The sequence below is a fragment of the Notechis scutatus genome, chromosome 3 (assembly GCF_049901735.1).
Source record: "Notechis scutatus isolate UNSWTSFEM ecotype Mainland chromosome 3, rNotScu1.2, whole genome shotgun sequence".
NCBI classification, from domain to species: domain Eukaryota; kingdom Metazoa; phylum Chordata; class Lepidosauria; order Squamata; family Elapidae; genus Notechis; species Notechis scutatus.
Window position 1 is genome coordinate 619,328 of NC_142011.1, and position 23,698 is coordinate 643,025.

Here is a 23,698-nt window from a genome sequence, read left to right on the forward strand (position 1 = left end):
CCCCCGGCTGGAAGCCCCCCCGGCCTTTGGGTCACTCCTCCCTGTTGCAAATCCTTTCCTTTGGACCCAAAGGAGGCAACTGGACTTTCTGGTTTTTCTCTGAAGACGTTTTGCTTCTCCTTCAAGAAGCTTCTTCAGCTCTGAATGGATGGAGGGGAAGGGAAAGATTTACGCTCCTTGCAGACAGTTGCATATAAACCCTTCCCTTCTCCACCCCCCAGTCAGAGCTGAAGAAGCTTCTGGGATGAGGAGTGAAATGCCTTCAGAGAAAAACTAGAAAGTCAGGTCAGAAAAAGCACGTTTGGGACAACCCTGGTCTGGATGACTGAGAATCTCCAGAGGCCCTTCGGAGTTCAGCACAGTTCAGGTGCATCTGCCCAGCAGGTGGAAGGTCTGGTTGAAATGGGCAGTTGGAACAATTGAAGCAGAATAACACAGTTGGAAGGGACCTCAGAGGTCTTCTAGTCCAGCCCCCTGCTCAAACAAGAAACTCTACACTATTCCAGACAAAGGGCAGGGCAATCTTCTTACAAACCAGCACCCACAACTTCAGAAGGGCACCCTTCCCACTGGATAATCGTTCTGTCAGGGTGTTTCTCCTTCATTCTGGGGTGCTTCCTTCCTTGATTAGCTTCCCTCCGTTGCTTCTTCTCCTCCTTTCAGGGGCTTTGGAGGATAGCTTGACACCCCCCCCCCCCGCCTTCCTTGGGGCAGCCCCTCAAATATTGGAAGGCTGCTGTCAGATCAAGCCGTTTGGTCACCTTGGCATCTTCCAAACGCTGGAGGGGTCATCACTGGTCAGTCCCATCGAAGAGACGGACGCCTGAACCACAACAAATTCATGAAGAGCCATGGTGGCGCAGTGGTTAGAGCGTGGTACTGCAGGCTCCTTCTGCTGACAGCCGGCTGCCTGCAACTTGGCAGTTCGAATCCCACCAGGCTCAAGGTCGACTCAGCCTTCCCTCCTTCCGAGGGGGCTAAAATGAGGGCCCGAATTGTTGGGGGCAAGAGGCTGACTCTGCAAACTGCTTAGAGAGGCCAGTAAAAGCACCATAAAGCGGTATACAAATCTAAAGGCTACTGCTATTCAGGCGCAGCTGCCTCAGGTACCAGTCAGCCTCCTTGGCCCCCTCTCATTCCTGGCAGCTGCCAGGCCCTTGGGCTTGGAGGGGCTCCGTGGGGTCACCGAAAGAGGCCACCACCGAAGGAGAGACTTTGGAGAGTTCGGATGGGAACCGAGAACCAGCGCTTGGTTGGGTCTTCGGTGGGAGCCTCTGGCTGAGCAGAGGAGCCGGCAAGGCCTCCCCTCTCTGGATCCCCCTGCCAGACACCCTCCCGGGACAGGGCGCTTGGCTTGGCTTGGCTCGGCGGCTCTCCAGGAAGGGTCTCCCAAGAAGGCCCCACACAGAAGAGCCCTCTCCAAATTCCAAATCCCCTACAGATCATCCCGGACTTACAACAGTTCATTTAGTGACTGTTGAAGCTGAAAAAGTGACATGACCGTTTTTCATGCTTACGACCATTGTAGCCTCCACTGTGGTCACCTGACCGGAATTGGGATGCTTGGCCACTGACTCATATTTATGACGGTCAAGTGTCCTGGGGTCAAAAAAAGCCCCCTCCTTTTGTGACCTTTTGACAAGCAAAGTCAATGGCAAGCCGGATTTGCTTAATGGCCATGCGACTCACTTAACAATGGCAGAGATTCACTAAGGTTCTTAAAATTCACTTAGCAAACCAACCTTTTGGGCTCAGCTGTGGTTGTAAGTCGAGGCGTACCTGGCTGCATCCTTCCCGAGGCACCTGGGTCTTTTCCTCTGGGTGAGCTTGGGGGGAGGGGCAGGGGGCATCAGACACAAAAACACTCCTTGCATTTTTCTCCAGTTACTGTCCTGGGGGGGGGGGGAGACGACACACCTGCTGGCATTCCTCCAGGTGCCCAGAACCAGGTGCCCAGAACTGTGGAATGCAGGGAGACAAATGGGGAGACGCGGCTGTCCAACCTTGGGGACCTTACAATCTGGGGGCTTCAACTCCCAGGACTGCAGCCTCCAGCCTGAGCCGCCCCAGCAGCCGGTCTCCACCCCGAATGCCTAGGAAGCTCTGGGCCGGTGGGAGCAGCCGCCAATCTCGGCCCCCACCCCGGGCTGAATCCGGGCTTGCAGGGAGAAGAAGCGTCCCCCTCCCCACCCGCGTCCTCACCCGAGTCCGCCGCCCCCCTTCAGCACGCGGGATTAGCAGGCGCGGCTCGCCGCCTAGGAGACGGGAGGGAGGCGCGGGGTGTGTGTGTGTGTGTGTGGGCTTCGCGAGACCCTCTAGACCGGCCCCCGTTTTCCCCACGGCCGCGTGTTCGGAACGCGGCTCCGATGGTGGGAGAATTCGGGGCGGGAGACGCGGCGTGTGCTAAACCAGCCTTGGACCATGTTAATCAACTTAACTGCAGGGATTCACTTACCTGTGTCACAAAAGATGGTAAAATGGAGTGAAGTTCACTTAACAAATGTTTCACTTAGCAACAAAAACCTGGGGGTCAGTTGTGGTCATAAGTCGAGAATTACCTGTATAACCTCTGGTTTGTAGACTGGGAAATCCCCCAGCCACTCCATTCCTGCCAGAAAACAAGGTGTACCTCACTGCAAAGCCCACAGCAGGAGTTAAGGCTGCCTGAGAGCAGACTCTCTTGATTTAATCCCGCAATCTTCCAAGTCTCGGCTAGCACACAACCCAAGGACCACCCAGACTGGGGTTGGTACTCTGGGCAAACAAGGATTGCCTCCCACCATTGCATCCGTTCAGCAGGCTACCCCCCCCCCTCTTGCTAGGTTCTGCAGGCTGGGAAGCAGCAGCAGGGGCTCACCCTAATGGGGCAAACAGGCCTCTTGAACATGATGACGGTGAGCAAGATCATATTGAGAATATTAAGGGTGCTAAGAAACATTACATTTTTAAAAATTGTTTAAATATTTTATTGAACAAAACAGTTAAAAACATTGAACATAGTGAAGTTGGTTTGACATAACTTTTGGTCAGTATCGCATAGATATGTATTTTCCTATATACAATTATTCAAATTTAAAATTATTAAAAGATGAACAGACCTATGGAACAGCTGTCCTGCCCTACATAAGAGGTACCACAGACAAAACCAGTAAGGTGCTACACAGGCATCACATCAAGACTGCCTTCAAAACAGACAGAAAAATAGCAGTCATCCTAAGAAACCCCAAAGATAAAATTGACCTGGAAAACCAAGGCATATATGAAGTCCCCTGCGCATCATGCTCTGCCACATACATTGGAGTACCCGCCTGGATGAACACAAAAATGCAGTAAAAAAGCTGGAACACACTTCCTCACTAGTCCAACACATTAAAGCCACAGGTCATAGCATCGACTTGAATGGCACCAAAATCCTAGCCACTATAGAAAACCCCAGCCACAGAATTATCAGAGAAACCATAGAGATTGAAAAAAGACCTGAAAGCGTGAATAGAAGAGACGACTCCACCAGACTGTCAATTATCTGGAAGCCTGCACTCACAAACAAAAAAATCTCCACACCACAAGCCAGGCAAACACCTGGGCACAAACAGATCCCCCCTGATACCTCCAGCTCAAACACACCCCAACCAGGCACCCAGATGAAACCTAGCTTCCTAATAAATGATAGCCAACCTTTTACCCGAAGCCAAGCCGCACTAAAAGCCTCCAATACAGGAAACACAATGTTGCCATCCAATCAAAAAATGCTACAAAACAGAAGATATTAGAAACACCAATCAAGCAGAACACAGCAAACTCCAAGACCAATAAACACAGACCAAGACTCCCAACCAATCAGGATGAAGAAAAAAACATTCTAACACAGCAGTAGGCTAGCACCAAATTTAAAACAGAAATTGCTGTGAAAGTCTGACTCACAGACGAACACAATACAGAAGCCTGATGATGGCAGATGAGATTCTGCCGAAACATCACTACAACTTTAAAAGCACAACTATAATGACGTGGGAAAATACCCGAACAAAGCTGAATACCATACATATAGATACCCGTGAAAACTTAAGAAAACAAATTATTCAAATGTATACATATCTACATTTGTTCGCTCATATATTTTCCAACATTATTGGTCCTATTTTCAACTCATACATTCATTTACCCTCTCAGCAACTCCTTTCCCAACTCAAGACCTTCCTTTCTGCTCCCACCATTGATAGAATCTATCCCAAATTGCGTAATAAGTTAGTGCGCATGCATGTTGCATCACGGATGTGTCAAATGATATTGACCAATGAAGGAACTTATTCCAAACACCAGATGTTTGAACTGTTATCTCAAATGATTCTCTACCTTTCTCTCCTTTTTGAGTGTTGTGTACATAAATAAGGAAGTTTTAATTCGATAGCCCCCAACCCTTTTGGTTCTGTGGAAGGTATTTTTTCCCCACAGACTGGGGGTGCGCTGCCTGGATCCCATGTATGTACAGAAGGGGCTTTGCTCGCTTGTGCAGCCCAATTCCTGGTGGGCTGTGGACCCATGCCGGTCTACAGCCTGGAGGTTGGGACTCCTGTTTAACCTACCTTTCCAGCTGGGTCCTATTTGTGGAAGGCATATTAGGCTAACAGAACTTACTGGCATTTATACTTAGCAGCCTAGCTAACACTGTCCTCCCCAAGTCATCTCTTTGGCTACTGCAACCTGGAAGGCCAACCGCCCCCGAGGAACATTATTCTCCAAACACATCATGGAATGTGGTGGATTCTCCGGTTAGACTGGAGGAAGGCGGCAAGAGGGAGCACAGCTTAAGAGTCCCTTTCACTGCAGAAAGCAACACAGGCCTGACCTCCCCGAGAATCCTTGAAGCCTTATCTGATAGTTCCTGAGGGAATGTAGTCTCTCCAGTGAGATTCTTGTAACACAGGTGACTAACAATAAAGCTGCCCTTGAGACTGTTCACAAGCCATTCTGCTTTCTTGCATCTGACACTGAGCAAGATTGGAAGGCGTGGCTGCTGCAGGCTTCTGGCATCTGCACCCAGCAAAGCCTGAGGCCAAAGCTCTGCTTAAAATAAGCAGTTTCTTTAACATAGCAGATAAGGAGAAAAGTTGGGAAATGATGTCTGAACCAAGGACAGTGGACCAAGTTGGGCAAAAGCTTCTCATGCTTAGATCCCAGAACTGAAGATCCCGCATTGTTTTCGATGCCTCACTGCAACCACATCTTGCCTTATTAAGAAGGCGTGTGTTAAATAGAGAGGTATTGTGGAATGCCATGTAACTTCTGTCCTATGCAGGTCAGGTCATGTTGCCTCCTACGGTTTGTCAGACTTCCTGAACTGTACTAATGGGGACAGAAGAATGCAATTTTATTGCTTAGAAACTAAACAGGGACCTGGAGGCTCTCTGACATTCTGGGGATTAAGGATCTCATAAACAGAACAGGGACATTGACATCCGCTGAATAGGTTACCTAGCCTGGTAAAGAAGAAGTTTGAAAAACCAGCCCACAAGCTCAGAGAATGAACCTTTACCCTCATTAAGAATCTTCCCTCCTTTTGCGGGTCACAGCCCAAATGTTTACAATTATCTCAAGGGAGGAGATGTGCGCTTTTCCGCCCTCCATTCTGCAGAAACAGATTTATTTTTATTTATTTATTTATTGATTGATTGATTTGATTTGCCAATTGTTTACAAGATAATAAGTATAAATGTATACATAGTTGTGAATACATGAAATGGGTACATATAAGAAAAATAAAAGAATAAGAGAAACAATAGGACAGGGACGGTAGGCACGTTGGTGCGCTTATGCACGCCCCCCCAGCCCCAAGAGTCTGGATTTTGTCCCCTTGTTCCTCAGAGGCTGCCTCTCCCAGTCTAGATGCCTGTGGAAAAAGGGAGAAAAAGAAAGAAAAAGAAAAAAAGATTGAAAAAAGAAAAGAGGGAGAAAGAAAGGAGAAGAAAAGGGAAAGAAAACGAGAAGAAAGAAAAAGAAAGAAAAAGAGAAAGAAAAGAAAAAAGGAGAAAATGAAAACCAAGGGGAGTAGAGGAAAGAAGGGAGGGAGGGAGAAAAAAAAAGAAAACTAAATTAGAAAAATCTCATAACAGCCAACTCATTAGAAGGCCCTCGGAGGAACTTCCGCCTTTGGCCGGAAGCGGGGGAGCCGACCGAGGGGAGAGCGCTTCCGCACCGGCCGGGCCACGTGACCGTCCAAGATGGCGTCCTCCAGCGCAGCCGGCAAAGCTCCCGAGTCCGAGCAGGGGCCGGAGCCGGCGGGGACCTGCGCAGCGTCCTGCTGACCAGCGTCCTGCAGCTGGAACCTCTGGACGTGGACCTCTTCCGGTCAGTGGGGCCGGAGCCGGCAGGGCCTCCGTGTGGCTGGGGCAGAGTTTCTCGACCCTGGCCTCTTGAAGGGGTGGGTGGGGGACTTCAACTCCAGCATACGCTGCCTGGGGAATTCTGGGCGTTGAAGTCCCCCCCTCTTCAAGCGGCCAGGGTCGAGAAACGCTGGACTGGGAGGAGGAGGAGGAGGAGGCTCGACCTGTTGAACGTCTGCGGAGATTCTCAGTCATCCAGGTCATCGTTGCCCCAAAGGTGCTTTTTCAAGAGGCAACGGCACTTTCCTTAAAAGGTTTCTTTCGAAAGGCCAGCTCCCTTTTGAAAAAGCACCTTTAGGGCTCGACCTGTCGAGTTTCTGCCTGCCTACAGCCGTGGAAGTCGCCCCGCCCAGAGGCTTCCCTGTTTAGAGTTGGTGACGTCTGCTCTGCGTCTACCTCGTGAACCAACAGTGGGGCAGCCACCTCGTCCAAGGGGACACGCAGCTGGGCTGGTCCCGGGCTCTAAACGTTGCTGCAGAGGCCCTGTCCCAACAGAGGGCTGATTCTTGGGATTCGGCCTTGGGTCTTGGCACCAGAGAGGAGTGCTTGGGGGCAGCCACTCACCTCCCCAGCCTGCATCACCCCCAAAATTTCCCCTGAGGAGGCAGCCATTGCCAGCCATAACTCTCCTCCTCTTTTCTCCTTAGGGGAAGGCACTACTGGGTGCCAGTCACGCAGCGTCTCTTTGGAGGGCAGATAGTGGGCCAGGCACTGGTGGCAGCAGCGAAGGCCGTGACGGACAACCTGGAAGTCCATTCGCTCCATTGCTATTTTGTGAGGGCAGGTAATGGACAGTTATGGAGATGGAGGGGTGGGAGACCCAGCCAGGGTGCCCGCCAGGCCTAAAGGAGGGTGCTTGAAGCTGTTCTGCTTATCATTTATTTATTTGTTAGATTTATTTGTCACTTACCATAATAAAAGGAAGAAAAATGAAAGGAGTGTAAAGAGAAGTAAAATACCAGAACCATAAAATTAACAATGATGAAGAAATGCTGATAATAATACATCCAATATGATATTCAAAAAGAAATGAGGCAGATTTTCCTGATCGTGCGACCAGGTGGTGGAATACTCTGCTTCCTGTAGCTGCCGCCCTGTTGTCAAAAAGTTTTTAAGGAAAGATTGGGCAGCTATTTTCTGGGATTTAATGGGTGGGTGGTAGGTGGGGGTTGGGTTAGGGTTATTCTCACAGCCACCTGGGTGTCTTCTTGGCTGGGACAACTGGGGGCTCACGGCAGGCGCTTGTGGCTTCCAGGAGACCCCACTGTGCCTGTCCTGTATCAGGTGGAGCGCATGCACACCGGGAGGAGCTTCTCAGTGCGCTCGGTCAAGGCCATCCAGCACGGGAAGCCCATCTTCATATGCCAGGCTTCTTTCCAACGGGGGCAGCCCAGCCCGGTGCAGCACCAGTTCCAAATGCCGGCTGTGCCGCTCCCAGAGGAACTCCTGACCCAGGAGCAGCTGACCCAGAAGTACCTGCGGTGAGTGGCTGGGAGGAACAGGATTTGCTGCCAACAGCACACTTGGCGTGTGGAGAGAGTGAACGTCAGTGGGAGATGCTCCCAGCCGCGTCCTTCCTGGAATGGAGCAGCTGGCCCTAGAGAGAATTTAGGTCCATCCCTTGTGAAATTCATTGGTGATTCTGGCATCTCTGGCAGCTGGGAGCATCTCAGGTTCGTGGCTTTGTCCTGGCAGCAGTGCTGCAGAATCCGGCGCCTCAGGAGTGCCATGGGTGTGTCAGGCTGAGGCAGAGTCTCCACTCTCCTCCTCCTTCTCTCTGCCTTTGGCAGGACGTACCGTACTGGCACAGCCTCCGTGATTTCTAGCACCTCATGCTGGCATCTGCCTTTTTTCCCAAAGGGACCCCAACCTTCTGGAGAGATACCGGCAGAGACTCCAGGGGATGCTGGCCCAGGAAGTTCCGATTGAGATGAAGCCGGTGAATCCACCCGACTTTTTTCACCAGAACTCCCAGGAACCCAAGCAGCTCTTCTGGGTGCGCGCCAAGGGCTACCTTGGTAAGACCCGCATCCTGACCCCAGCCTGCTTTCCAAGAGCAGCTTTGTTGTGCCCCGGCCTTGGGCAGCTCCCAGGGGAGGGAAGGGCTAGCCGGAGAAAGCGGAGCCCTCCGTTAGGCAGCCGAAGGTTCTTGTGGCATGAGGAGGGTCTGTGCCCCACCTCCTTCAGAAGGGCTGCCCCTCGGAGGCCACCTCTTGTCCTCTGCTGGTGGGCCAGTTGGGGCCGTTGCTGCTGGCAGGAGAACCACCTTGGAAGGACAGCGTCACTCCTTCAGGCACCGCGTTTGTATGAGGGGGGTTCTGAGTGCAAGGGCTGGTTATGGGGCTGGGCTTAGGGACCGTCTCTTTCGAAACAAACCTGCCTGGCCCCTTCAAGAGGATGGAGAGCTCGGCGGCTGCCTCGTCCTCATGGCATCTCCTCCTCTCTCCCCACCAGTGGCTTCAGGATGCCAGTCTGATCGGCATGGGGCTCTTTGGCCCCACGTTTCCTGCGCTGCAGATGATTTTGTGACGTTTATAGCTGTGGGTGGTTCACCCAAATGGACGTGCTCAATTCTGCACTCGGGATGATGGCAAACAGTGCAGGAAATGTAGGCTGAAGAGCCCCTGGCCAGTGGCGTGCCCTTGGCCCGCCTCTTCCTGTGCAGCCCAGCCTACCCTCTCCCCCCACCCCAGACCCGGCCCTTTGGCGCTACTGTCGGCCTCTCCCTTCCAGGCGAATGCGACATGAAGCTGCACTGCTGCGTGGCTGCATACATCTCAGACTACGCGTTCCTGCGGACGGCCCTGTTGCCGCACCAGCATCACACGGTGACGTTTCTGGTCTCGCTCGATCACACCATGTGGTTCCACGCGCCCTTCAGAGCTGATCAGTGGATGCTGTACGAGTGCGAGAGCCCCTGGGCCGGTGAGCGCCCCGACCAGCCCGCGAGGGGGACGGGGGCGGGTAGGGCAAGAGAGAGGCCGCAGCTCTTCCGTTCTCCTCCTCTCCCCTCCCCAGGTGGCAGCCGGGGCTTGGTGCAGGGCCGCCTGTGGCGCAGAGACGGCGTGTTGGCGGTCAGCTGTGCCCAGGAAGGAGTAATCCGTGTGCAGCCGGCCAGCAGCAGCAGCAAGCTCTAGCCCTGCCTTTGTCTTCTCCCCTAAGGGGAGGCCCCCCTCCCTCCCCCCTTGCCCTGGCTGAGTCTTCGGTGGGTGACGGTCGTTTACAAGGACACCCCCCTCCTCCCCGTGACCCCTGGAGGTGGCACTTACAGATGGAAGCACTGGTCCTTTCCTTGGGCGTGTTAATTTATTGGAGACTTTATTATTATTCTGTTAATAAACGGCGGGAAGCATCCCTCGCAGCTCTGGTTCCTGAAGGGGAGGAAGGCGATCCTGGCGGCCCCACCCATCCCCTTGCCGGAGGGGAGGCCCCTCTGCTCCCGGCTCAGGCTGCGGCCAGGAGTCCCGCCCTCGGCCAGTGCCCAGCGGCCTCCCCCCCATCCGGAAGGGGAGAGCCTGTGGGGAGCCTCTCAGGAGAGGGGCCTGCAGATGCTCTCGTCATTGTCATCACCCCACTTTCTCGGAAGGATTTGGGGGCTGCGGGTCCGCGTCCCAGAAGCCTCCTCCGAAAGGGCCAGCCAGCTTCGTCCCACTGCTGGGCAAGCGGAGATGCAGGGCTCAGAAGAGCAAGCGGGCCCGGGGCCTTGCTGCTGGCCTGGGGGAGCCCCCTCCGCTTCTCATCGGGCGCCCCCGTTTCCTGGCAGCTCCCTTAGGGCAGCGCCTGCCTGAGCAGCAGCTCCTTCAACGGGGGCCCCGGCTGCTGGCCCTCCCTTGCTCCCTGCAGGCCATGCAGGTGGGCCTCCGCCTGCCGCTCATCCTTGCCCAGCACCAAGGCCAGGTGGACGTGGGTCTGCAGGAGGGCGGCCAGCAGCGGGTGGCTCTCCTGGCCCTCCAGCTGCTGCAGGGCCTGCTGGCACGCCCCGTAGGCCTCCCCCCACTGCTCCAGCTCCTGGTGGCAGGCGGCTAGGCCAGCCAGCGTCAGCAGGAAGTGCCCCGAGCGGCAGGCGCCCAGCTTCTCCTGCAGCCGCCGCGAGGTCTCCCAGGCGGCCAGGGCCTGGCGGTGGAGGCCCCTGCCGGTCAGGCTCTGCGCCCCCTGCAGGCTGTCCAGGAAGAAGAATTCCAGAAAGGCGGCCGAGCGGCGGATCTCGGGCGAGGCATAAAGGCGGGCGAGGAACCGTTCGAACGCCCGGCTGCGCTTGGCAATGGTGGCGGGGGTGAAGTTGTGCCATAGCTGCTTCCGGGGGAAAGAGACCCCCGCCATGTCTCGGCTGAAGTGGCGGCGGAGACGGCGGTTCAGCCGCTCAAAGTCAGAGTAGCAGCGGGTGATGGTGGCAGGCGCCTGGTCAAACTGCCCTGCCCGGATCAGGTAGATGGTGTAGAGCTGGGTGCCAAGGGAGAAACTGTTGAGGGGGGTGGCGAGGAGTAGCTGCCCAGCCTGGCCCCCTCCCCACCGCCAGGCCTTCTGCAGAGGGTCCTCCCCAGCGGCAGAGGCCTTGGGGAGGCGAGTGGCTCCTGCCCCCCAGAGAGAATTACCTGAGGCCCTTCTGAGCCCGGAGTGCCCAACGCAGCAGCAGAAGGAAAGAGACAACAGTCAAAGGCAGCGGCCCCCCAGGACCCCCCTCGCCCCGCTGAAGGGCGTGGGCAGCCCCCCCTTGGGGAAAAGGGGCGGCTAAGAGGATGGGGAGCCAGGTGGGGGCTCTGGCCTTGCAATCCCGGGGTGGGGTCTGCATCTTGCTTTGGGCTGGCCTTCCTTGCGGGGGAGCAAGAGAGCCCTGCCCCCCTTCCTTGCCCCCAGGGTCGCCTTCACTCACCACGTGCTTGGAGTTGCGCTCGCTGACCACGCTGGCGCTGGTGACCTCAAACAGGAGGCGTTGGGGCACGAAGCTTCCCCGCGATTTCCGCCAGAGCTCCTGCAGCTGCCGGGTGAGCAGGTGGCTGCCCCGGTGCTCGGCCAGGGGGGAGCTGGACTCTAAACCAGAGGGGAAGGGAGCAACAGGTGAGGCTGGGGGGGAGGGGCCTTGGCCTGGGGAGGCCCCCGGCTGGCAGAGGAGCAGGCGGGGCCCCTAGGCCAAAGGTCTGGAGGGGAGGGAGAAAGCTCTTCCCTCCCCAGTGCATTGGGGGGGGGGGGGAGGGTTTTACCCAGAACTGAAACTTCCCATCAGTGAGGACAATTGACCGGTGAAACAACAGCTTTCCTCCTAAACGGGGCACTGCGGGAGGATTTTGCCTAAATCCAGAGTGCCGAAAGTGCTCCCCACCTATATAAACGCTGCTTGCCTGGATCCCCACCCCACCCACCACCCCCGGCTCAGTATGGGACGAGCGCGCTTCCTCACCTGCCCCCACCCCCAGCCGTACCTCCGATCTCCGCCGCCTCCCCGGGCAGGTCCAAGAGCCCCGGCAGGTTCCCTCCGGCGCCCCCAGCCGGGCTGCCCGCTCGCCCTCCTCCTCCTCCTCCTCCTCCTCCTCATTGCTGCTGAAGCTGAGGGTGCCGCTGAGGCGCGTGGCCAGGCCCTCCGTGTCGTCCTCCAGCTCCGAGCTTTCCGGACAGTCCTCCGGCCCGGCGCAGCCCCCGGCCGGCCCCTCCGCCTCCCCGTCCGGGGCCAGCGCGTGCCGCAGCCGGTGCAGGAGGCGGGAGGCCATCCTGGGCGGGAGGGAGAGGGGCCTCCGGGCCGCCTCCAGCGGGGCTCTCTCCGGGGCTGCTGCGCTCTGTCGCCTCCCCGCGGGTCTTGGGGGCCGAAGGGCCGGCGGTCCCGCTGCTCACCTGCCCGGAGGAGCCGCTGGCCGCTTCCCGGCTGAGCAGCTCACCTGCCAGGGGCCGCCCTGCCCTCCTCGGCCCCGGGGACGTCGCCGCCCGCCTCCTTCGCCGTTATCCCGGCCAAGCGCCGCCCCGCCGCCCCGCTCCTCCTCCTCTCGCCACCGTGGCTCCGGCCACGGACCGCCTGCGCGCAGCCGGCGGCCAGAAGCAGGGCCGGGCCTCCCCGGCAAGCGGCCTCCCTGGCGGGCGAGCTCCGGGGCCGAAGCCTATCCGTGGCTTCGCCCCCCGGAGCCCCGAGGCGTCCTCTCCCCGCCCGCCACCGCCGCGCTGCCTTAGCTCCGCGCCCGGCGGTGATGCTCGGCGTGGGAGCGCGCCGGCTCCGGCTTCGCCTTGCATGGGAGAAGAAGCCGCGCGGGGAAGGGCGAGCGGGCGGGCGGGGGCCGCGGAGGGGGCTCTGCCCTGGGCCGGAGTCCCCTCTGCCCGATCCAGATCCGCTGGGCAGCCGAGCGGCTCCTTGGAGAGCGGGAGGCCGCCGAGAAGCGGGTTGCCCCTTCCAGCGTGGCAGTGCTTGGCCTTGGCAGCTTTTGGCTCCCAGGATAGTTTATCTTTTATTTATTTTATGGCAGGTAGTCCTCACCTTGCAAACGGTCGTGACCATTCAGAGTTACCGCGTCCCTGGAAAAAGAGATGCAGGGCTATTTGTTCACACTTAACCACCATCCCAATTCAGCCGCTGGGAGGTTTTTAAGAAGCAGTTGGACGACTATTTGTGGTAGAGGGTTTCCTTCTTGAGCTGGGGATGGACTAGAAAACCTCTAGGGTCCCTTCCAGCTCTGTTCTGGTGGCTGATTGATTTCCCAGGGCTTCACAAGTTCTCCCTTTCGGACAGACCGAGGGAAGAATTCCAAAACGGCCAAACGGAAAGGCCACTGAGAGGAGCCTCAGGAGAAATGGCCGGCTCTGAGGCCTACACTCCAGGGCTGGCCAGACTTGGCCGCCTTAAGACTTGTGGACTTCAACTCCCGGAGTTCCCCAGCCAGCCCTGCTACAGCCTGAAGCTGCCTTGGCTTTTTGGCAGTTATATCTTGCTGTTAGCTTCTGCTGAGTCAGATATTATTCCAAGTAATAGAACAACAGAATAGAATAACATAGCTGGAAGGGACCTTAGAGGTCCTCTAGTCCAACCCCCTGCTCAAGTAGGAGAACTTACACCATTTCAGAGAAATGGCTGCCCAATCTCTTCTTAAAAACCTCCACTGTTGCAGCGCCCACAACTTCTGGAGGCAAGTTGTTCCGCTAATTAATTGTTCTAATTAGTGCTGCTACTAAGCCAGGCATCCCCCATCCTATCCCTGTGGGGTTCGGCTTTCCTTGCACTGGTTCCCATGAAATTTCAGGCTGATATTTCAACCCAGTTTCCCAAGCCGTTCAGGATCACGTGGAATAATCTCCCTGCCGTCCGGGGTGTCCTTCCCAATTTTGTGCCATCTTCAAATCCCCAATAGGCTTTCCTTCTTTATCCAAGCCCTTAAATCTGGACGAACAGAAGGCCAAACACTGGCCTACGAGGGACCCGTGCAAAACCTTCCGGCAGTTTGATCAAAGCTATTCATCATTTTAAAGCCAAGTGTTTATTGCAGGCGGTGACCCTTTGAGAGCTGCATGCAACAAAATGTCATTTTAATGCATGCCTGATTAGTGTACATCCAAAGTGACAATAAAGTTATTCTAAGCCTAAATCTATCATTCCACCTGCCATTCCACGCAGCTGCATTTATTAATTTAAGTTTGTTGGCCACCCAGCTCCAATGGACTGGCTCTAATCCCACTTTTAAGGAAAAATGTGTCAAATGTTTTGCTGAAAGCAAGGAAACATCTCGTGGCACACCCACCAGGGCAGAAAGCGATGTCAGAGCTGATAACAGAGAGAGCGGCCATTCAGCCATTCAGGTAAGACCTGTTTTTCAGTTCAGGTGATTTCCAGGCAGGTGAGTCTCAAAGGTTACGGCAATTGGTTTCCTAGAGAATGTCTCGGCTTGGCCTTTTCTGTCTGGCATCCATTTTTCACCCTCTGCCTTTGTGCCCAAGGCCAGTCGATGTGGGGTTCGGGTTTGGGGTTTGCAGACGGGAGGTGAAGCCTGGAGGTTGGTAGGATTTCCCTGCTCTTCCCTGGCAGAGTGTCAGGGAATTGTGTGGCAGGCGTCCAAGTGAAGTCAGAGACACCAACACAAACGTGTAGTTTTATATAAATAAATACATTTAATCTATATATATAAAAGTGAAAGACCCCTCACGCATCATCGCAAAATCTCCAGAACCGTCAAGCCTACGAGCTTGAAATTTGACCCATAGGTTCCTCTTGGCTTCTAGGTGGCTCATCAAGAAAGGATTTTTCGAAATGAGCATCAGAACATTTAGAGGATTTTCTATATTATTATTATTAACACTCTCTGATGCTAAGGAGTTCTACTCCCCCTCCCCACCTGAAAAGAAATCGGTTCCAAATGCAAAACACAAGCAGAGAGGAGGTTCAGTTTCAGTTTCACAACAGCACCCAGCAGCTTTAGTACAGAACAGTTGAGCTAAGCCACGCCCAGGCTCCTTGCTGCCTCCTTGCTCACACAGCAAATACTGTTTCAGTTTCCAAACAGCCCTTAGCTCTCTCACACACTGACAGGACGCTAGCCAGGTGAATACAGATGGGAGGCAGAGGCAGCATTTTTCCTCCTTATTTCCCTCCCCAGAAACTAAGCCCCACCACAGAGTTTCGTATCCAGATAGTGTTTAGAAATTTGCAGCAGCTGAGAGAGTCAGGCGCATAGGAGCCTCATGAAGTGAAACCAAATACAGATAGTTCCTTGACTCACAGCCGCCACTGAGCGCAGCATTTATTTTGCTAAGTGAGACATTTGCTCAGTGAGGTTTTTTGCCCCTTTTCACGGCTTTCCCTGCCTCCGTTGTTAAGTGAATCATTGTACTTGCTCAGTTAGTGAGGTTGTTAAGTGAATCTGGCCTCCCCACTGATCGTCTGAAGGTCGCCAAAGGGGACCCCACGACCCCCCCGGGAGATGCTGCAACTGTCATAGATACGGGTCAGTTGCCAGGCGCCTGAATTTTGATCATGTGCAGGGGTGGGATCCGACAGGGTTAACTACCAGTTTGGTGATTTATGATGTGCTTCCCTGCATGCTGCGCGAGCGCCTGTAAATCGTCATCAGCTTGCTGCCTGGACAGCTGAGCAGCGCTGCGTGCAGAGAAGCAGCGTTTGAAAAAGCACTTTTTTCCCCTGAATTTTCAACCACACCTATGCCTCGCACGGCAGCTGAGGTTGAAAAAGCAGGAAATAAAGGTCAGGTAAGAGCCCAGGCAGGCGGGTGGGCCAAAACATCAGCAGACATAGAACTATGTCTGCTGCTCTCCAGAGCTACCGGTTCTACCGAGCTGGACAGAACCGCTAGAATCCCACCCCTGATCACGTGACCCTGGGGATGCTGCGACGGTCATAAGTGTGAAAAACAGTCACAAGTCACTTTTATCAGTGCGTTGCAACTTTGAACAGTCCCTAAGTGAACTATGGCAAGTTGAGGACTTCCTGTAGCATACAAAGCACAACAGGGGAAAAAAGGCGAGGGAGGGGGAAGGGAAACTCCCCCTTTACACCCACAGCAACCAATCATTGCACAGATTGCCTCATGCAGGAGCCGGCACCCTCCAACCAATCAACTCCATCTGGCTCAGGTGGGGAAAGATGACATGTGGACTTCAACTCCCAGAATTCCTGAGCCAGCAGGGAGGAGCCCTAAGGGGTCCAGTGGGTGTGGGAGCATAGCTGGCTCAGGAATTCTGGGAGTTGAAGTCCACCAGTCATAAATGGGCCATTGTTTCCCCACCTCTGATCCAGCCCACAAGTCTTAAAGTTGCCAAGGTTGGAGACCCCTGAATCCCCACTCCAAATTCCCACCGGAAAAGCCCTGTGCAGAAGGCGGCTTTAAACTGACACCTACTAAAACACACCTATTGCATGGCCATCAACCTCCAAGAGAATTAAAGGGGACCTCAGAGGTCTTCTAGTCCAACCCCTAGCTCAAGCAGGAGACATACCATCCCAGGCAAATGGTTGTCCAATCTCTTCTTAAAAGCCTCCAGGGATGGAGCTCCCACAACTTCTGGTGGCCAGCTGTTCCACTGGCTAATTGTCCTCCCTGTCAGCAAATGTCACCTTAATTCCAGGTTGCTTCTCTCCTTGATGAGCTTCCCTCCGTTGCTTCTTGCCCTTCCCCTCAGGTGCACGGAAGGCTGGGATTTGAAGTCCACGGGTCTTAAAGTTGGCAACTCTGAAGAGCCCTCCGTCTATAAGCAGGAGAGCCGTCCCAGAAGGGGCTGCCTGGGTGGGTGCCAGTCTTGGGAGGAGCCCTAAGGTGGGTGTGGGGACTGCCCTGCGTTGGGGTTGTGGGGAAGAGCTGGGTGGCAACCCCGAGAGAAGGGCCAGAGCGGGCAGCCAAAGTCCTGGCTTGTCCCTGCACCCGCCCTTCTCCTCTCCTGGCTCGGCTGCCAGATCTCTCTTGGCCGCTGCAGACACCCAGCCTGTGGCGCCCCTCCCTGGCCGCCTGGTCTCTCTGCACCGGCTCTCCCCAGCTGCAGCCCAACCAGGGCCACGCCCTCTTCCGGACACCCGGGGGAAACCAGGGGAGGGCGTTTTGGGGTGTGTGTGTGGGGAACGGCCTGCCAGCCTTTCCTGGTGGAGCACAGAAGGTTGGAAAGTCCAGGTGGATCTGAGCCTGGGCTGAGTTCACTCACCAGGATGGCCCCACTTGAATCGGACCCGGAACAGAAGACAGGACAGAAGGGAGAACAGAACAGAACGGAATGGAATAATAGACTATAGACTAGACTAGAAACAGAATCAGAATTAGAATAGGAATATGGAAAGGAAAGAATACAATAGAAACAGAATTAGAATAGAATTAGAGAATAGAATAGAATAGGAGTTGGAAGGGACCTTGGAGGTCTTCTAGTCCACCCCCCACAAAAGCAGGAGTCCCTCAGCCATTCCAGACAAGGGGCTCTCCAGCTTCTTCCTAAGGACAGAAACGTGGCCTTGAACCTGGAGTCACTTTGGTGCCAGGGTGGCGCTGGTGAATTTCATCTGCCTGGCAATTGCCAGTTGCAGCCCCCTCCCGGGGCAAGGTGCGGGGGGCGCATGCTCTGTGGATGTGCATGGGGGTGGGAGTTGGGGGGCGCCCCTCCACCTGAGCCGGCACTTCTCTGCCTTATTTAGCGCGCTGCCCCCTCCCCTCCTCAGCAGCTTTCCTTGGGCATGTCTATTAATAGGGGGAGGGCTCCAGCTGCTCCTGCCTGTCAGGCCCCGCCCTCCTCAAGAATTGGGCGGCCCGCCCCAAATAGACCCCCAACGGGGTGGGTGGGTGGGGAGGGTCACGCTGGTTTGCCTGCAGCGTGTGCTGGGGTTCCTTGTCTCCCCCAGGCTGCAGAGGTTGCCGGGTGGAGTCCAGGGGTTGGGGGCTGCCCTCTGGCCTTCTCCCCTCCCAGCCGCAGGGAAGTGGGAAGAGGATCCCCCCAAAGAAAGCAGGGCTGGGGGGGGGGGAGAGCCACATAGGGGCTGCTGGAACATCCCATCCTCCCTCACCACCCCCTGCCATGCAGAGTTGGGGGAGGGGCTCCTGAACTGCTTTATTCCCCTAAAGCTCAGGGAGCCACTTAGCCCCCCCCTCCAAGTGGGGGTGGGTGTGTGGGTGAATTAAGGCCGCCCTTTGTGGCTTCCTTCTGGATACGGGATGCAGAGATGGGGCAGGGCAGGCTGAGGTCTATTTTTATTCCCTCCAGGCTGTGGGGTGGGTGGGTGGGTGGAGCAGGGACTCCAGGGGACGATTCCTTGCTATGCCTCAAATTGTGGGGAGGCGGAGGAAGCCACAGGACTGAGTCCTCTCCCCCCCCCACATCCCACTCCCGGGGCTTGCACTGCCCCTCCCACTTCCCCCCCCCCACTTCCTGGCCAGGAGAACCTTGGCTAAATTTGGTAAAGTGCCCGGCTGGCCAATCGACAGGTGAGGCCGAAGGGGGTTGGCCCTGGGCTGGGCTGCCTCTCCCGGTGCCCAATCGGAGGACCCAGGGGGGCCCTGCCGGGCTGGTGGGGTACAAATGGGGCCGGGTGGGTGGTGGGGCAGCATCTGCCATCTGCTCAGACCGCCGGGGGACACCGAGGTTCTGTTCTGTGCGAGGCTCCGGGGCGACACCTGTCAACATGGTAAGCATGGCAAGGCCGCGGGCACGGAGGCCGTTGAAGGACGGTGCCAGGACGGATGGAGCTGGACCTCCTGCCAGGATGCCGGACGGCACGGATGGCCAGCTGGACCGGTTGGCTGAGTGTCTGATGGGACAAGCTGGCCGGGGGACCCAGGGCCAGCACAGGTGCGGCCAGGAAGCTTCCAGGACACCAGCCGGGCTCCAGCCGCTCCGTGTGTGAGGCTGGGGGGCACCAAGATCCATTGGATGAGGCTGCTGGCATGATGAGGAAGGAAGGGGGGCAGGACTGGGGAGGCCGGGTGGCTGTGGGGGCGATGGCGTCTGCTTCTTGGGGGCCTGAAGTGGGCAGGGGAGGGGGTGTTTTGGGGGGAGGGGGAGTCAAAACTCCTGGGGACCCTGGCAAGGAAGGAGAGGCTGCAGAAAGGAGGGGCTGGCTGGGGGAAACAGCCCAGGGTCACGAGGAGCGCCTGGGCATCTCGCAGCCCCCAGAGCCTCTTGGAGGAGTAACCCAATCCGGGGGGTGGACAGGTGTGGGTCCGGCTGGCAGGCCGCCTGCAGTGGCCCCTAGAAGGAGCTGCTCCAGCCCGGCTAAGAATAGCCCCTGCCTCAAGAAGCATCTTGGCTCTGGCCGGCTGCCTCTGGCCCCGGGAGCAAGGAAGTGGCCAGGAGGCCTGGCGGAGGAGGAGGAGGGCGGCACCCGGATTGTCCAGCCGGACGGACTCGGCTCCCCTAGTCCAGGGGCTCTCGGGGCTCGACTTAGGGCTCCGTCTGGGAGAGACGATGGAGTCCCCTCCCTCCCTCCCTCCCCCCCTGGCCTGGCCGTCCTTCCCCAGAGTGGAGCCCCTCCCTGGTTGGGGCTGCTGCTGCTGCTTCCCCCTTTGAGCCAAGGAGCAGAGCGGGGTGGGTGGGGGCCCTGGTGCCCAAAGCCTCAGCTGCCCCTGGGAGCGAAGGTGGGAAGGCCGGGAGGCTGCGAAGGGCCCCGGGACTCAGGTCGGCTGGGAGGGGAGGGGGGGCTGGACTTCCCCTAGGCAGACCCCCCCCGGTCACCCCTGTGCTTGCCTTGCAGACGGACCAGCAGGCTGAGGCCCGATCCTACCTCAGCGAGGAAATGATTGCGGGTGAGTGGGCAGGGTCGGGGGGGGGGCAGTGGGGGAAGCCCTGGGGAGGGGAGGGAGGGAGGGGTGGAGGGCCCAGAGTGGCCGCATCGAAGAGTTTGCCCGGGGGATGCCAGTCCTTGACTTAGGACCACAATGGAGCCCCAAGGTCTGTTGCTAAGCGAGATGGTCATGAAGGGAGTTGTCTCCCGTTTTATGACCTTCCCTGCCACAGTGACTAAGTGAATCGCTGCAGTTGTTTAGTTAGGAACATGGTCACTAAGCGGATCTGGCTTTGCTGGTCAGAAGGTCGCAAAAGGGGATCACGTGACACGCCCCCCTGAGACATGGCAACCGTCATAAGTATGAGTCACTTTGCCAAGCCTCTGAATTTTGATGGGGAGATGGTGGAGGATGCTCCCAGGGTAGTGAGTGTGAAATACGGTAATAGAAATCATAGAAATCATAACAGAGTTGGAAAGGGCCCTTGGAGGTCATCTAGTCCAACCCCCCCCCAGCTCGAGCAGGAGAGAGTCTATCCCAAGCATTAGCCTCTAGCTGGGATCGAACTCACAGCCTCCGGATTGTGAGGCGAGAGCTCCCCCTCCCTTCTTTGAGCGGTCCCTAAATGAAGTCGTTGTAAGGGGAGGGCTACCTAGAGCCACTTCTGAACGGTTGGGCTCGGGGCCGCTTGGACAACGGGGGGGAGGCCGGTGAGGCTGCGGGGCCGCTGCCTTTCTCCGGCAGAGGATGAGACCCTCCCCCACCCTCTCTTGGGGTCCCCCTTCCCCCCCGCAGAGTTCAAGGCCGCCTTCGACATGTTCGACGCCGACGGGGTGGGGACATCAGCACCAAGGAGTTGGGGACAGTCATGAGGATGCTGGGCCAGACGCCCACCAAGGAAGAGCTGGACGCCATCATAGAGGAGGTGGACGAGGATGGTGAGAGGGGAAGACGCCGGGGAGGGGCGGGAGGGGGGAAGGGCTGGGGAGACCCCCCCACCTCCCCCCCTGACTCTGGCCTTGCCCCCCCCTCTCCATGCAGGCAGCGGAACCATCGACTTCGAGGAGTTCTTGGTGATGATGGTGAGGCAGATGAAGGAGGACGCCAAGGGGAAGTCGGAGGAGGAGCTGGCCGAATGCTTCCGCATCTTTGACAGGTCAGCCAGGACGGAGGAGGGGGGGGAAGGGGACTGTTGGGGGGGCAGAGTGGCCTTTTGGGGGAACAGGGAGGGTGTTCCTTTGTTTTATTCATTCATTGGGGCAGGGGTCCCCAAACTTGGCACCTTTAAGACTGGTGGACTTCAACTCCCAGAATTCCTCAGCCAGCTCTTTTCTGCTTATAAGTTCATAAGTAACTCCAAGTGGCAAATCCTCTTCGGGATATGCCTCTCAGTCCCAAAAGTGCTTTTTTTTTTCAGGAGGCAAGTGGACTTTCTGGTTTTTCCTCCTTTGAAGATGTTTCGCTTCTCATCCAAGAAGCTTCTTCAGCTCTGGCTGGATGGTGGGGAAGGGAAGGATTTATATGAAGCACCTGCAGGTTTACCGGTGTCCTCAGGGTCACCAGAGGGGTGCAAATGGTTCCTGGAAATGCATTTCCAGGAAAAAAAAGACAGGAACAATTTGCACCACTCAGGTGGCCCTGAGGACACAGGTAAACCTGCAGGTGCTTCAAGGATCCTCTAAACAACGCTGCAAATGACCAGCTGTCTGCAAGGAGCATAAATCCTTCCCTCCCCCACCATCCTGTCAGAGCTGAATAAAGCTCTATAAAGCCTTAGTAAGACCACACCTACAGTACTGTATCTAGTTTTGGCCACCACACTATAAAAAAGATGTTGAGACTCTAGAAAAAGTGCAGAGAAGAGCAACCAGGATGATGAGGGGACTGGAGGCTCAAACGTATGAAGAATGGAATTGCAGGAACTGGGCCTGGCTAGTCTAGGGAAGAGAAGGACCAGGGGAGACAGGAGAGCAGCCTTCCAATATTTGAGGGGCTGCCACAGGGAGGAGGAGGAAAAGGTCAAGCTATTCTCCAAGGCACCTGAAGGCCAGAGAAGGAATAATTGATGGAAATTGAACAAGGAGAGATTCAACCTGGAAATAAGGAGAAACTTTCTGACAGTGAGAACAATCAACCAATGGAACAGAAGTTGCCCTCGGAGGTTGTGGGAGCTTCATCACTTGAGACCTTCAAGAAGAGGCTGGACTGCCACCTGCCAGAAATGGTGCAGGGTCTCCTGCTTGGGCATGGGGGGTTGGACTAGATGACCTACAAGGTCCCTCCCAACTCTGATGATCTGTTATCCAAAGAAGCTTCTCAGATGTGAAGTAAAACGTTTTCAATTGAAAAACCAGAAAGTCCAGTTGCCTCTTGAAAAAAGGCCCCTTTGGGACAACCGTGATCTGGAGAATCTCTACAGATTAATACACCTCCCCTTTTCCTTATAACAACCACCCTGTGGGGTGGGCTGGGCTGCAGAGAGGGACTGGTTCAAAGTTATCCGTGTGGCTTCTGCGCCTGAGGTGGGACTAGAACTCACCGTCTCCTGGTGATGGGTCCCTAAAGTCACCCAGCTCAGATGGGTCTGGAATTCCCCCCTCCCACTCTCTAGCCTGGTCCTTTGCCCCCAGACTGGCCTGGCCCTGGGGGTTCCAGCCCAGCAGGGTGGGAGCCTTCGAGGGACCGAGCTGGCCCCAAGTGTCCAAGAGAAGAAGGCGGCTCTCTGGCACATGTGTCCCCCTCTCAAGTTAGCCCAAGGCCGGAGGATTCCCTGACTCCGTGGCTCCAGGCGTGGCCCGGAAGAAGGAGCAGCTCCCTCCTGCCCTCCGGTCTGGCCCTTAACTAGTGGGACAGGTCTGACCTGCTGGACTTCCAGGCAGGACGAGAGGATGGCGACTCAGAACTCTCAAGACCTTCGTTCAGGCCCAACTGGGCTGCTGTGGCTGTTTTGGCAGCTGCCGCACACAGTAAAGGGCTCACATTTAAGCGACCGTCCACTAGGACAGGGGTCTCCAACCTTGGCCCCTTTAAGCCTGGCAGACTTCAACTCCCAGAATTCCCCAGCCAGCAAAGAGGAGGGGGGGATGTCACGCTATTCTCCAAAGCCCCTGAGGGCGGGGCAAGAAGCAACATGGATGGAGGACAATTGACCAGTGGAAGGGAAGCTGTGGGGGCTCCATCCACTGGAGGCTTTGAAGAAGAGGCTGGGCAGCCACATAGGTTCTGCTGCTTGAGTAGGGGCTGGACTAGAAGACCTCCAGGTCCCTCCAGGTCATTCACCGCCCCCCCCTTTTCTGCCAGGAATGCCGATGGGTTCCTGGATGCGGAGGAGCTGGTGGAGATCTTCCAGCTCTCCGGGGAGAGCGTCACAGAAGAGGAGATCCAGGAGCTCATGAGGGACGGAGACAAAAACAACGACGGGCGGATCGATTTTGACGGTGAGCAGCTCGGATGGACGGAGATTCTTGGGGCTGAGCAACAGTCCCCCCCGTCCCACAGCCCCTCACGCAGCCTTCTCCCTGCATGGAATTGGGGACTGTAGGGGCTGAGCGCCCCCCTGCCAAAGTCCCTCCTGGGACCCCCTAGCAATTCAGGGAGGCTGCATCCAGGGCGGTTGGGGGTGCTGGGAGCCCCTTTGTGTGTGGGTGGGGGTCACCCTCCTTGGCTCCAGGCCCCTTCTGGGAGGGGGTGCTCTGCCGCCCATCACTGCTGGGTCTGGGGCTGACCCCTCTCCATCTCCCCCCCAGAGTTCCTCAAGATGATGGAAGGTGTGCAGTAAAGCATCGAGACATTCCTGCGAGACCGGCCGGCGGGAGTGGCAGCTGCCCCCAGCCCTGCCGAGCACCCCAGGCCCATGCTCCTGTGCCCGCTTGCTCTGCACAGCTCAGACACGCCCCTCCAGCCGAACCCCGGACCCCGTCGCCCCCCATCGCTGTGAAAGCCTCTTTCTAACACTGACACCTCAATAAAGAGCACAAGGGACTGTGGAAAAGAGGGGCTGAGTTTGGTGTTGGGGAAGCCTCGTCCCTTGGACCCCCCCCCCCAGGCCTGTCCCCCAGCAGCCCTTCCTGTGCCAGGCAGGGGGAGGGGGCAGCCAAGGGGAGGTCACTTGCCTTCCCTTTGGGAGAATGAAACCCCGTGGAG

General features: G+C 56.6%; 3 protein-coding genes and 1 long non-coding RNA gene across 5 annotated transcripts; 2 read left to right on the forward strand and 2 right to left on the reverse strand.

Moving 5' to 3' along the window:
* The first annotated feature begins 321 nt into the window (after nt 1–321).
* ACOT8 (acyl-CoA thioesterase 8) lies at nt 322–9,734 on the forward strand. The gene is made up of 7 exons (XM_026689601.2): nt 322–391; nt 6,159–6,345; nt 7,028–7,164; nt 7,636–7,861; nt 8,241–8,398; nt 9,114–9,305; nt 9,399–9,734. The coding sequence occupies exons 1-7, from the start codon at nt 322–324 to the stop codon at nt 9,515–9,517; spliced, it is 1,089 nt and encodes a 362-aa protein (XP_026545386.2). The 3' UTR covers nt 9,518–9,734.
* Nucleotides 9,673–12,415, reverse strand: SNX21 (sorting nexin family member 21). Its single transcript, XM_087959084.1, is given in 4 exon segments — nt 9,673–10,820; nt 11,251–11,408; nt 11,798–11,861; nt 11,864–12,415. Coding segments are annotated over 4 exon segments (1,113 nt in total). The 5' UTR covers nt 12,083–12,415; the 3' UTR covers nt 9,673–10,148.
* A 254-nt stretch (nt 12,416–12,669) lies between these two features.
* Nucleotides 12,670–16,437, reverse strand: LOC148131036 (uncharacterized). Of its 2 annotated transcripts, XR_015748402.1 has the most exons (3): nt 16,299–16,437; nt 14,155–14,366; nt 12,670–12,872 (listed from the first exon to the last, which is right to left on the reverse strand). It is a non-coding gene; the product is annotated as an uncharacterized LOC148131036 (long non-coding RNA). The 2 variants fall into 2 exon arrangements; XR_015748401.1 differs by lacking the exon at nt 12,670–12,872 and having other exon boundaries at nt 13,813–14,366.
* Nucleotides 16,438–18,302: 1,865 nt separating this feature from the next.
* TNNC2 (troponin C2, fast skeletal type) lies at nt 18,303–23,546 on the forward strand. Its single transcript, XM_026689603.2, is given in 7 exon segments — nt 18,303–18,459; nt 19,525–19,576; nt 20,351–20,386; nt 20,389–20,493; nt 20,597–20,711; nt 22,856–22,992; nt 23,302–23,546. Coding segments are annotated over 7 exon segments (480 nt in total). The 5' UTR covers nt 18,303–18,456; the 3' UTR covers nt 23,334–23,546.
* Nucleotides 23,547–23,698: the final 152 nt, after the last annotated feature.

Coding starts and splice junctions, on each gene's coding strand:
- ACOT8 (XM_026689601.2), top strand. CDS start 322: ATGACTGAGAATCTCCAGAGGCCCTTCGGAGTTCAGCACAGTTCAGGT. Junction 392..6,158: donor ATCTGCCCAGCAGGTGGAAG/GTCTGGTTGAAA, acceptor TTTGGCCGGAAG/CGGGGGAGCCGACCGAGGGG. Junction 8,399..9,113: donor GCGCGCCAAGGGCTACCTTG/GTAAGACCCGCA, acceptor TCTCCCTTCCAG/GCGAATGCGACATGAAGCTG.